This window comes from Prinia subflava, chromosome 2, assembly GCF_021018805.1.
Source record: "Prinia subflava isolate CZ2003 ecotype Zambia chromosome 2, Cam_Psub_1.2, whole genome shotgun sequence".
In the NCBI taxonomy this organism is placed as follows: Eukaryota; Metazoa; Chordata; class Aves; order Passeriformes; family Cisticolidae; genus Prinia; species Prinia subflava.
The window spans coordinates 112,501,940-112,515,324 of record NC_086248.1 but is presented as its reverse complement, the minus strand read 5'-3'; the positions used below and the strand labels follow the sequence as shown (position 1 = coordinate 112,515,324).

The following is a 13,385-nucleotide window of genomic DNA, read 5'->3' as shown; positions in this document are numbered from 1 at the left end:
TCCTTAAATCTTGTGGACATTAAAGGTGCAGAAAGCTGTTCCCACCTGTCACTGAGCTGTTTCCTTAATATGCTTTGTACATTCCATTTTTGGGGTGCTCAGAAGAAATTCCAAGTATTGTATTTTCCTGAAAGTGGAAATCTCTTTGCTTTCTGCCTTCCATCTTATGGTGTCAGTTTGGGTTTGTTACAAACAGCTCAGCAAAGCATTTGTGTAAGGCTCTCTTGGTGAGGGATGCTCTCTGGAGTTTCAAATCTTTTGCAGTTCATTTTGTTCTTTTGCTCTGGCTTTTTAAGGAAGTAGGGAACGGTTCCCCTTGTGATTTGGGGTGCCTGTCAGAAATACTGGCACTGTTGACCTTAAATGTAAGGGGAAAAGACTACCAAGTGTATAAAGTGACGTTATGCACTGTAAACCTGTAGCAAACAACTTTAATGCTGCTGGATTTTCAAAAATAACTTAGGAGTGGCATTCTCAAAAGTGATTTGAACTCTTTGGAATAACTCTTCACAAGTCTTGTTGTGGATTCCTGAATCACTTCACAGGTAAAGGTTTTCTTGTTATCTTTGTTAACAGTCAATAGCTTCATGATGATTTTTCTTTTCTCTCTCTCTCTTCCTCAGCTCCCTTTTTTAGAATCTGGATACTTTTTTTATCACAATGGTCTTGCTAAAGCCAGGAGAAGACGCAGCCTTCAACACAAGCTTGGTCTGGAAAAGGACTCCAGGGTAAGTGTTCCATCCTTGTGTGCAGCTGTCATGTTTTCCTTGTGACATTTTTTATGAGACTGGGGTTATGATCAAACCTGTGGCTGTGATTATGGAGTATGGATTTTTTCCCTCATGCTTGTTTCAAGTTTGGTATGCACACACTTCCCAAATAGCCTCGACTTATATTTTTATTTCGCTGTTAGAAGTAGACATACATTCTCTGGGATGTATCCTCTCTCCAGTAATACTCAGTGACTCCAGGACATCTCTGTGCACTCACTAGGTGGAGAGAAGCCATCTGAGGTACATGTCCTGGTTGTCCCCTCCATCAATCCTGCTACCCATGTGTTACTCAGCCCTGAATACTGTCTTCGTTTGGAAAGACAGGTGTCTGCCAGGGAAAGCTGGAGCTTCCCCTGGAATGGAGAATGTAAACCCCCTCCCTCTGAATTATTATTATTTTGAAATTAAGGGGCTTTCAGGCAAAGATATGGGAATAGGAATAATGGTTCTTTACTAGGAATATTAAAAATTAGAAATGTAGTAGTACAAAAAAAAAGCAAGCAAAGAAGCAAAAAGAAAACCCTGTCAGAGTCAGAACTGTTGGTCAGGGTATTGGGAACAGTCCAGTGAAGTCCTCCTGGAGGGACAGATGTGGCTCTGTTGGAGCAGAGATGATCCTGTGGAAGGGTCCAGTGGTGTGAGATGGGTCTGGTTTTCCTCTGGGAATGCAGTGCACACAGGCTGTGCTGGGCTCTGAATCCCAGGGTTTATCCAGGTGGGAATGCAGTGCACACAGGCTGTGCTGGGCTCTGAATGCCAGGGTTTATCCAGGTGGGAATGCAGTGCACACAGGCTGTGCTGGGCTCTGAATGCCAGGGTTTATCCAGGTGGGAATGCAGAGCACACAGGCTGTGCTGGGCTCTGAATCCCAGGGTTTATCCAGGTGGGAATGCAGTGCACACAGGCTGTGCTGGGCTCTGAATCCCAGGGTTTATCCAGGTGGGAATGCAGTGCACACAGGCTGTGCTGGGCTCTGAATCCCAGGTTTTATCCAGGTAGGAATGCTGGGCCCCTCCTCCTCCTGTACTAATTGCAGACTGGCACTTGCCTTGGTATCTCTAGACTAAGTGTCTGCTCTGCTATTAAGAGCAGCTTAAGTGAATCTACCTTCTCACTGAGAGATGTTCCCTTTTGTAGTCATCTGATATTTGCAGTTTCCATACTCCCAGCTGGCTTCTGTCACATGCAGTGAAATCTCATTTTTCCTGATAATCTCTACCTCATCCTGGTACTGCATACCAATGGCTCCCTCCTTTGATTTCAGGGAATAAAGCCATGTTTAAATAACTGAGAATATCTCCCATGTGAGGAAAAGGATAACCCTGGGTGAATTCTGACTTTGTGGTTTGCACTGGAAAATGGAAGGGGGGTGAAGCAGTGTTTCATTTCCACATGTAACATGACATTTTCTCATCTAGCCTGTCCTGTTGAATAGTCCTTGAGCTCTTATGATACCCATATAGGTCACTTGCTTTATGTAATACAGTTTGAGAGCAATTAAAATCATTAGTCTTATCTCCTTTCTTCTTTTCATTGTGAAGTTTCTTTCCTAAGTGAAGCCATAAAAAATCCTGTCAAATTTGTGCGTAAGTGGAAACATGAGTTGTGTTGACAGTACTTAATTTCAAACTCCAAAAGTAATTTCTAAATTTAATGGCAGCTTTCTAGACCATTTACAATCAATTTTACTTAGCAACAAATGTCAGCACTGTCACGGTTAATATGTTAATGCATGAAGCCAAGAATAAAATGTCCCTGTTTTCAGACTAGCTGGGAAGAAAACTTCCACCACAGGGCTATAAAAATCCCCCAGGAACCCGTTATGGTAAATGCTATTGCAAAAAGTTGCTTGGCCCTTCCCAAACGTGAGAAAGTGGGCTGCACTTACTCTGTGTACTTTTCGTTTTTAAGGAGGTTACAATGCCTGGCTAATTTAGTTAATAGCTGAAAAACAGCACAGATGTTCATTCAATTAATTAATGTTTTTAATCAAGTAAGTCCTTTGAGGATCCATGCCAGTTTTTCAGGAGTCTAAGACAGATGACACAGCACTATGCAAACAGGTTACTGCATCATTTCCATGACCTGCGTGTCTTTTAAAATGCTCAAAAATGCTTTGTTGTGTAAAATTTTACTGTATGTTTGAACCAAAATAATTTGGAGCTATGCTAACAACATTACAGCAGTGATGTGATAAACCTCACTGCAATCAAGGGGGTGAGAATGGAACATTATTAAATTCCTGGAAATCTGTAAAGAAGTAATCTTTGAAGAACCATCTCAAATACAGTGGTTTTAACATTATTTAATAGATTCACACTGCTGGAGCCTGAAGCAGTCCTGGCAGCGGTGAAGGTACATGTAGTGTTGTCACACAGTGTGTTGTCCTACTGAACTGCTCAAGGAAAAGGTGCAGGTGCATGAGGCACCGTGGTTTTTGCTGTCAGCCCTGTCCTGTCAGGGATCCTTGCTGTCAAGGTGGAAAATTCCACAGTGATCTGAGCTGCTTCAGATGGAGACTTTTTGGTATTTAAATTGCGTTATCTGAGGTAGGCAGAGACTTCCAGGAGAGGTTTGCTTTGACTCTTTTGCATCACTTGCACATCTCTGTGATTTCCAGGTGCACTTCTGTTTTGTTATTTTAGCTTATATACCTTTGGTGCCAGTGAGTTGCTGAGAGGGGAGGGATTCCCTGTACATTTTTATGTCTTTAGGGTGGAATTCTTAACGAGCTAGGACACAGGAGCAACGTCTCCAGCATGCTCCATGTGAAATTGCATTTTCATGTGCTTTTCTCTGTTAATTGCCTTAGCAGAAATGTCTCAGACCAAAAGGTCAGCCATTAGGCTTTTTTGGCCTTGGAAGGCTTCATTTAATGGGCTGCTGTGCTTTGCCCTGCAGCTGCAGACAAGAAAATAGCCCTTGCCATGACCCATGGACACAGACAGCCGGGAGGAGGTGACAGCAAGGATGAGGGCCCGGGGTGGAATAAAGCTGTGAGGAGCCAGAGCAGTGTGGGACCAGGCACCAGTGCAAATGTGAAGAGAGAATAAGTGGGACAGGCTGGAAGGAAAGCCCAGAGCCAGTGAAAAGGTTGAGGGATCCCATGAGCTGAGTGGGAGATGGAGGAGCATGTGTTGGCTGGAGGACTGGAAAGCAGGTATCCACACTGGTATCAGAACATGTAGCTCCAAAGTCACAACACAATCTCAGAGCAAGGAGACCTTTAGAGGTCATTTTTAACAATGAGGGCCACTGGTATGTTTCATCAGTGTGATGGCCCTGGAAAAGTGAATCAGAAATACGGAGATACTTCATTTTGTCTTGTTTGTTAGTACAGCAGAGGCAGGATGAGCAGTGGACCCTCTGCTGCTCCACCACACCTAAAAGAAAACAAAACAAGATTTGTTTTCTTCTGTAGTGGGCTGATGCTGGCTGGATGCCAGAAGCCTGCCAGTTCACTCTATCACTCCCCTGCCCAGCGGGACAAGGGGAGAGAAAATATAATGAAGGGTTTGTGGGCTGAGATAAGGACTGGGAGAGACCACTCATCAAATAACATCATGGGCAAAACAGGCTGTAATGAGAGAGATGAATTGGATTTGTTACACTAACAAAATCAGAGCAGGATAATGAGAAGTGGACCCTTAAAAACACCTTCTCCCCACTCCTCCCTCCTTTCCAGCTCCACCTCCCACTCCAGCAGCAGCAGGAGACAGGGAATGGGGTAATGGTCAGTTCACCCCCTGTGGTTTCTTCCATTGCTCAGGGAGAGGAGTTGTTCCCCTGCACTGTGGGGGCCCTCCCATGGGAGACAGTTCTCCAGGAACTTCTCCAGTGTGAGTGCATCCCACGAGCAGCAGCTCCCTGCCAGGTGCTGCAGTTGAGTCCCTCGCACGGGCAGCAGTCCCCACAAACCCACTGCAGCGTGGGTCACTCTTCCTTGGGGCACAGTCCTTCAAGAACAGGCTGCTCTGGCGTGGGCTCCTCTCCCCAGGGGATCACAGACTCCTCTCGGGCATCCCCAGCTCCTCCCCAGGCTGCAGGTGGATCTCTGCACCCCCATGGGCTGCAGGGCACAGCTGCCTCACCACGGGCTGCAGAGAATCCCAGCTCTGGGGCCTGGAGCATCTCCTGCCCTGCCCTCTCCACTGACCTTGGTGTCTGCAGGGTTGTTCCTCCCACATATTCTCACCCCACTCTTCTCTGGCAATTACAGCTGCACAACAACTTGCTTTTTCTTTCTTCTAAAATGTGTTATCACAGAGGCATTACCACCATTTCTAGTTGGCCCAGCCTTGTCCAGTGTCAGTTCTGTCTTTGGAGGCACCAGGGCTTGTCTCTGCCAGCCGTGGTGGAAGCTTCTGGCAGCTCCTCACAGAAGCCACCCCTGCTACCCAAACCAGGCCATTCAAACCCAATACAGCTTCACTGTTATTTTCAAAGCTGACTTACCTTCTGGACTCCTCTATTACAAATACAGCTGTGGCATTATTATATAAACATTTCGAAAAGCGGCCACATAAATGAAAGAAAAAATGTACGGTCATTTTGTTACCTTTCAGAGCAATACTTCTGTATTCTTTTTGCTGTTAATGGGTATTTTCTGTTAGTAAATAAGTCTTCCACTGAGGGAGAAGGGTTGGAACATAGTTTGTTCTCTCGAAGATTATTTTGGTTTTTTTCAAGATTTAGATAAAACCCTTTTCCTCCCACACAGTCTCTCTTGTCAGACAGCTGCCAAGATTAATCCTGCTCAGGAAAGAAGCTATAATACACAGAGCAGAGCTGAGCCCCATCACTGACATCTCTGTTCTAGTGGATCTGTGTTGCTGTTGGGAGAATGAATATGCATGTGTAGGGGGAGGAAAGGTTAAATGAAAATCTTCCACTGAGAGTGAATTTGGCACTTGGAGGATGACTTCTTTGGAAAGAAACGTCCCAGGGATGGCAGTTGTTACATTTCAGGAAGGGATTAGAGGAGGAGGCTTGGCTGTGCTGATCCAGGAGTAGTTAACCAGGTGCCCATGGTTATCAGTACTCCCTAACTGCTTGTCTCTGGGACAAGGAGAAGAAGGGGGCTGTAAATGCAGAGGATCTAAGGTTTTAACTGAATAAATCAAAATCTCTCATCTCCTTCCTCACCTGAGATCCTTTATGTTGCCCCCTTAATGTGGCTGGTTTATTTGTGATTGCACCCTTGCAGACTGTGAAGGCAGAAGTGCCCTCTGGCCCCACAGGCAGGGGTTGTCCAGTGCTGCCAGAGCTTAATATTTCATCCATGGTTCATCCTTGGGAAAAGGGGGATGGATGGCAGCTTGGGAAGAAGGAGCACAGCAGCCCTTAGCTGTGGCAGTGCAATAAAAGTCAGTCTTCAGGGCTTTTCCCAGCAGCATTAATGACAGGTTTGAGCTGGCTAAAGGTGGAGCCTTTTGTCTTACTCTCTTAGGTGCCAGCACAGATCTTCCCCTTTGCAAAACTTGAAATCTTCCTGATAAGGTCAGGAAAACCCAGGTTTCCTCAGTTCTCCCTAGTTCTCCAGAGTGGAGTGCAGTGGTCTGGGGGTGCAAGGGCTACGAGCCATTGGAGCTTTCCTTTGCTCAGATCTTTGTATTTGCTGTGGAGGTGTAACTTGTTTCTCCAGCCTTCTGTTGCTGCAGGCAAATAATATTCTGTCCCTGGAGCAAAGCAGTAAAGAGCAATTAACTTTTTTTTTTTAATGGCAGTTTTTTGGCATTTTTCCTCCTGCTCCATGCCCCACATCTTGATTTCTCAGATTCCTGACCTCTGCTAGTGACTTTGCTAATGATTAGATTCTGATAAAAGCCTGGAAGGTATCCCAAGATGCTTGTTCCATCTGAGAAGAAAGCTGGTTTGCTCCTGAAAGCAAAGGGGCAGCAGGAGAAGAAAGGGCCATCACTTGACCAGTTCCCTGTTGTGATGCTGCTGTTGACACTGTGGGCAGAGGGGAAAGAAGGGCGCTGTTTTTGGGCAGTTCACCACATGGTGATCCCAGATTCACACCAGATTTTCAGCCTCTGTGGAGCTAAACATTATATAAATGAATGTGATGCCCAAGACTTGGCACCCCCTCTCAAATCCCAGTTCTCTGCTGTGCAGGGAGGTGTGTTTGTTACAACAGAGAGATGGGAGGACAGCAGGACAAAAAGCCCTTCATGTTTTTGCCTCTTTCATGTAAATACATGCTTCAGAGGTTGACAGACTTCCCAGTAAAATCAGTTTAGCATTTTGCTGTAATATCTGTTTTCATGTGGCTGGCATTCTGGTAGGATTCAGGAGAAGTTTGGAGCTGCCATAATTTTATGAGACTACAGGGCAGCATTACACCTGCATCAGTGTTATCTTTTTTGTTATGAAACAGAACATTAGGTAGTAAAAGCTCTGCTTAAGTATCTGTAATAAATATTGAACAGCCAAGGAGAACCCATGAGAGGAAACGTCTTCTTTCCAATGCTGAAAATCCCTGCAAGCACCCTCAAGCCTATACACTATTCATTGAAGCTGCTCTGCAAACAGGTACTGAAGGAATTTTTGTCTCAGTCATCCTGATGAAGTGAAGCATGTTGTGCAGAAAACAGGCAGTGACTTCCATGTTTGGATCCCTGTGTTACCATTTCTGGCATAGGATGTCTTACACTTTATCCAGGGTGTTTGAGGAAGGGTTCCCAAGAGTCTGTTCACCAGTTCACAGAGGGAGGCCTCTTCTGGTACTGTTAACTTTTTCGGGTTGATACCATCTTAAACTGTATTTATTTTGCTTTCCCTACATAGCTCAGGGCTGGTTTTGAAGATCTTGTGTTTCTAATTCATAATGAATCCAGCTGGCCAGCATTATAAGAAAAAAAGACTTTTTTTTGAGGGAACTTTATTAATCTGGATGTCATCCGGTAATTGATCTTCTGTGTGTCTTACTGATGAGAAATATTAATGCTTAAATGGGCATTTTTCTTTTGTGATAATTGGACCCTTTGCAGGTGTTGGTGGGTGGTTATTGAAACACACAGGTTTATCAGTGTTATTATGTGAGAACACAAGAAGAAAGGAGCAGCAGAGATTACAGCACAGTGTTTAAAAAAATGGTCAGACACAGAATCAGTTTCTGGGAATATAGAATTCAACCTGCATTTCAGACATGGGAAGAGAAAGGATCATACAGGCAGCAGGGCAGAGATAAGTAATTCCAGGAAATATGCTCCGTATGTTGTATGAACTGTGTCATTCCAAACAAGAAATCATCAGGGCTGCAGAGAGATTAAAGTGTCTGTGAAGTGAGGAAAAAGGTTTTTCCACTGCTCTGCCCTTCTTGCACTGCTTGTGTAAGTAAGGAGTACTCCTGTGCCTCTGGAATACCAGGGATAAACTAGTCTTTAGGTCACAAAATTGTTTCTGTGATAATGTCAAAAGAAATGTGTCAGAAGTTCAGTGAGGTGTTAAGTTTGGTTTGTGACTGTATACATACACAGCATGGTTGTTGCCACTGCAGACAGTGATTGCTGAATTCCCCGTGATTGCCTGTTGAAAGCTGGGTCTGAGGGACTGATATTTTGTTGTCCTGATGTTTTTGTTGTCCCTGGCCTTTGTAGACTCTGTTCCTGCCCAGCGAGGGTTGCTGGATTTACCTGCTCGTGGAAAGCCCTGCCCAGCTGTGTTTTGTGCAGTTGCCCAGTGGGGGTTCCAGCTGTAAAGCACCCAGCTGCTCTTTAATTCAGATATCACAGTTATTGTATGATCAGTTTCTGTCATCAGAAAAAGAACTCTCTAATAGAGTTCTTAACTTCTTTTCTTTCGTTAGAGCCAGGATTAAAGCAGGAGAGATGGTGTTCTTGTTGGGACTCAGATGTTCATTAATTCTTATCTATAGCACACTCTCACGAGTTGTGAGTTCTGGCTAACAAGGTAGAAAAATGGCTCTCTCTAGCTCTCCACAAGGTCTTTTCAAGGACAGATTGTCCAATTGTGAGGTGACACCTAAGTTATTTTTACTTTTAACCAAACAACCAACCACCTATGGCCCACAATGTGGACTTTTCTACCCAATTACAAAAAACCACCCAAAAAGGTGAAAAAAGGTGAAAAAGAAGGACTTAGCCAACATCCTAAATCCTCCATCTTGCTTTATATCTATTACTATATTCTAAACCCTTAAACTCTGTTTTCCATCCTGTGATATCACACACTTCTATCCAAACTCCACACCCACAATCCCAGTGCTGTCAGTCAATTTTGTGAGCCTTCTCCACAGCCTCAGGTCAAATGCAGTTTTTTCCAGAGGGCCAGTGCTTGTCAGCACAGAAAGCCTAAAATTCTCAGTGCCCAGGGTTCCAACAGCTCTCCAATAATAAAAAATAATGAGGCCTAGAGTTATTCAGGTACTTCAGCTGTCACTTAGATTGAGATGGAAGTCCTCTTCACTGCAGTGTGAGGGTGTTGAGCATGTGCTGAAGAATCTCAGTTTCTAAGTTTAAATTCCCCAGATTTAGTGTGGCATCACTGGCTCATCTTTGGACTGCACATGTATACTGCAGTTGTGATGTGCAATACTGTTCTAAAGTAAAATACCACAACACTGAGTTGAGTATGGAATATTAAATATTTCAAGCAGTTTGCTACTGGAAAAAAATCATGTCCAGCACAATGTAAAAGCTAATCTTAACTGATGTATTATTTCTATTTGTAACTAGAAAGATGGAGAAAAAACCTCAATCGATCAACATCAACATTAAAGAATGTTGGAAATCTTTTATATCTATTTTGTATTGAAAAGCACCATTAGCTGCACATAATAAAATAACAGACTCTCAAAATGATATCAAACTCAAACATAGAGTGTCTTTTATGAAAATACTGTGTAACTGATATTACAGGGTAAGCTAGAAGTGTTTCTATTAGAAAGAAAAATGAATGTACTGCAGGGTAATAGACTGATAGGCAAGGGCAGCACTGTGCAGATTAACGTAGAATGTTCCAAAAATAAAAGCAATTATGTGCTGTAGTCCTGGTGCCACCAGGATCTGGGGAGTCTGCGTGGCTGGTGGTTTTAGGACAAGGTTGGACAGTAGCCATGGCTGAGCTGGATGTGGCTGATTTCTCTCTGTGGCTCTGGGATGGTTCAGGTGACCCCTGAACGTGTCACATGTTGCATAATTTTCCTCTTGCTGAACAGGATTCTTGCGCTGAGGCAACAGAATTGAGAATTTATCTCTCAGAACCACTTGTAACCATGAGGAAGTTCAGTATTTTTACAAAAAGCCTGTTGTGATAGCTGCCTGTAAATTGCTGAATTTGCATTTAAGTTTCTGCTTTATTGTTGGTGTCTTTTCTCCCGACTGCAGTGTCACTCCCCTGGCTCCCTCCACCTTCTCCTGTTTCCCTCTTGTTTCCTGCCTGATGCAGAGTCTCTGTTTGGTAGAGCAGGCCTTGCTTTTGTTATTTGTCTGTGCAATTTCCAGCTTTGGATCTTCAGGGAGGTCTGTTAAATGTTACCATACAAGCAGTGGCAGTGGTGAGGATAGATGGGATTTTTAAGTAGGATGTAGAGAAGAATGGACAGAGTGAGCCAGTGGCTTTGGCATGGAACCCACTGCGATGCAGAATTTTGCTCTGGTTTAGGACAAGTTTGGTTTGGTTTTGAAAAAGGAATGCAGTGCTTTGATGAGCTAACAGGCACTGCAGGTTGTGAGTATCGCAGCATCCACTGGATCCAGGAATCCAGAGGGATACTGTGGATGCTTGATGAGTGCAAAATGTGTGGGGGTTCAAAAATGACCAAGTCGCCAACATTAGAGCTGTGATAGAGTTCAGACTGCACCTCTGTCTTCAAGGCTGGCTTCACTTCCAGTTTAGGCAGTGTGTGTATTCAGCTAGACTTCCTTTTCTCCTGTACAAGCAAATTGTATTTTGAGAAATCATCCTCAGGAACAATGCAATAAATATTTTGGGCTCTGTTTTCTTTTGGGCAAATCAGAAAATAGGCTGGGAAACTGCCTTTCAAAAGATGTTAAATATACTGTTCAACATACAGCTTGGGAAGATCACAGAATTAGTAAAATACTCTATCTGATAGTGTATGGTACCCAGACTGTGAGATGATAGGTCTAGAATGAAGCAAAATAAATTTGTAAGTTTATTTCTGTTCTTTCTTGATGTCAGAAAATCAGCTGTTAAAACAGTTGATGGGGTTTCTTGTGTGTACAGTTAAATGACCAGAACCATTTAATGTAAATGTCACTGGCAGTAAATAAAAGGTGGTGCAACTGAGGGTGTACAGTTAAGTCAAAAACAGTGTAAAACTGGAATATTTTTTAGTTTAGTCTTTTGGGATATCTAAGCATGGTGTACCAGGGCTTGTGTCACACAGCTGTGACTTTAAAAACCCAACCCCCTTTCTCCCAAAGACTTAAGTTAAAAGAATCACTTTAATGGCAAATGGTACCATATCACACAATAAATGTTTTACGTAGGGCATCCACTCTTGCCATTTAACATACTTTACTGTTTGTATGCATGATGTGCTCCATGGATACAAAAATGGGTTTTGCAAAGGTCACTGAAAGTTGATTGCAGCATTTGGAGATACAGTGGAAATAAATGAAAAGTTTAGATCTAAATTATTTCTAGGTAGTGTGCTGAAGTAATTATTTGATGCTACATTGGAATATGGCTTTTTCAGCCTCTAAGAGCTGAAAATAGCTGGTAGTAATTAAAATGCTAATACATATGTCATGAGTTGGTGAAGTTGAATAAATGCTTCTTGGCCTTGAGAACTTCCATACTGAGGGAGAGAACAGGCCTGGGCAGAACAAAACACTATGGAAAGACTAAGAAATATTAAACATCTCTATGATACATATTTTCCCCAATTATTTGTATAGTATCAATTCCACACCATTATTAGTGGCCTCTGTTAAATATTACAATTTTGCTCATAAGGAGTGATGTCTGAATGACCACATTTCTGTGAACATACACCTTTGTGTTTTACATTGCAAGCTGTCTACTCTCTGAGTGCTGAAAAGGAATACATTCTTTATGGGTACAGATTTAATATGTCATCAGTGTAAATGGGCTGTCTTCATGCTTTTTACCTGATGATTCTGAGCATTGTGCTTTCACAGAGAGGAGTACATGGTAAGGGATCCACAAGCTTTGCAGACATGAAGTCTTCACAGAGGAACCAGATCTAATTATGATTGTGCTCCTGGTCTCACAGCAATGTCCCCGAGCTGATTTCTGCCAGGCTCTAGGTTATGTAACACTGCAGTGTTATGGTCAGCATTAACACCTGGTTCTCTTCTCCCTTGCCAGCTCTTCACGCTCCTATTCCTTTCCTTTGGAGGGGGTACAGACACATTGGATATGCCCCCATCAAGAACCTGAAAAATAAAGAGAGCCACTGGGGTGAGGGGATGCCCTGTGTTTTGTCTTGGAGTCTGAGGGATTGATTGCATTTGTTCCCATCTAACTTGGCTCTGTCATCCAGCAAATGTGATAAACTCAGGGCTGAGCCCATCCTCTGCGTTTGGCGGCTGCTGTCCCTGGCGCTCAGCCAGCCCTTGCCCTGCAGAGCTTTTGGATTGCTTCTGCTCTCCCTGTGCTTCCACCAGAGGCAGGGCTGTTGTGTCTGGAGCCTTTTCTCCCAGCAAAACAAAGTTTTGAGGAGCTGTTGGCCGCAGCTGCTTCATGCTTTGGAAAAACCACAGCATAGTCAGTGACTGCACAGTGACTTAAAATTGTGAGGTACCTTCTATAAACCTTGTAAGTACCATTTCAGCTGCTCTTTTTTTACAACTCAAAACAAGCTGAACTTGTGCTGTAAATCCTTCACCTGTCTCCTGGACCTGCTCCCTTGGGCCAACCAGTATCCCTGGCAGAATTTGCACAAAAATGCTGAATATCTTAGGTCAGGATATACTAATATAATTGTGCAGTGCTTGCTCTATTTTCACTTTTCAGTTGTGTTGCTCTCTTGGGAAAACAGCCGTTGGAATATGTTTTACTTCTTTTGGAACATGAGCTTTTCTTGGAATAATTCCCTTGATTGCTATTGGACTGCTTATTTTCTGAAAAGAGGAAGGGAAATATCCATGTTAAACTTATTTCCCTGTTTCCAGCTCTAACCATGTATCTCATCATTCTCAAGGGTCCTTCCCCAAGGTGTGCAGGGCATGTTATAAGGAAAACTTATTAAAATTTTTCCGTTGGACAATCAAATAACTATAATTACTGTTTTTCCAAAGAAAAAAATATCTTTAGGACTTCAACTCATATTATTGATAGTGAGTCACAAAGAAGTAGAAACTACATTTCACTTGAAATACTTCATCAGGAAAAAAACATTTTTAACACCAAGTTATTTTATTTAAAAAAAAAAAAAAAAAAAAAAAAAAAGTAGTTTCATTTTTGTTTCAGAGTTTTTGGTTGGAACCTTCTAGATTTTGTTTCAGGGTCATTTTTGTTGGTTTCCTTCAGTTCTGTTATCCTTTCCAAATGAACATCCTAATCCCAGACTGCTGTCAGTCTGACTCCAGTTTCTAGAATGTGACAAGTACATTTCATGCATGTTTCAAGGAAAAATAGCTAGTGTAAGACAAG

General features: G+C 43.0%; 1 protein-coding gene across 1 annotated transcript in view; it reads left to right on the top strand.

Annotated features, from left to right (window-relative positions):
• Positions 1-13,385, top strand: part of PCSK2 (proprotein convertase subtilisin/kexin type 2) — a 94,028-nt gene that overhangs the window by 17,750 nt on the left and 62,893 nt on the right. The window contains exon 2 of the mRNA XM_063391650.1: positions 624-728. Coding sequence (XP_063247720.1) covers positions 624-728 — 105 coding nt within the window. The remainder of the gene's footprint in view (positions 1-623; positions 729-13,385) is intronic.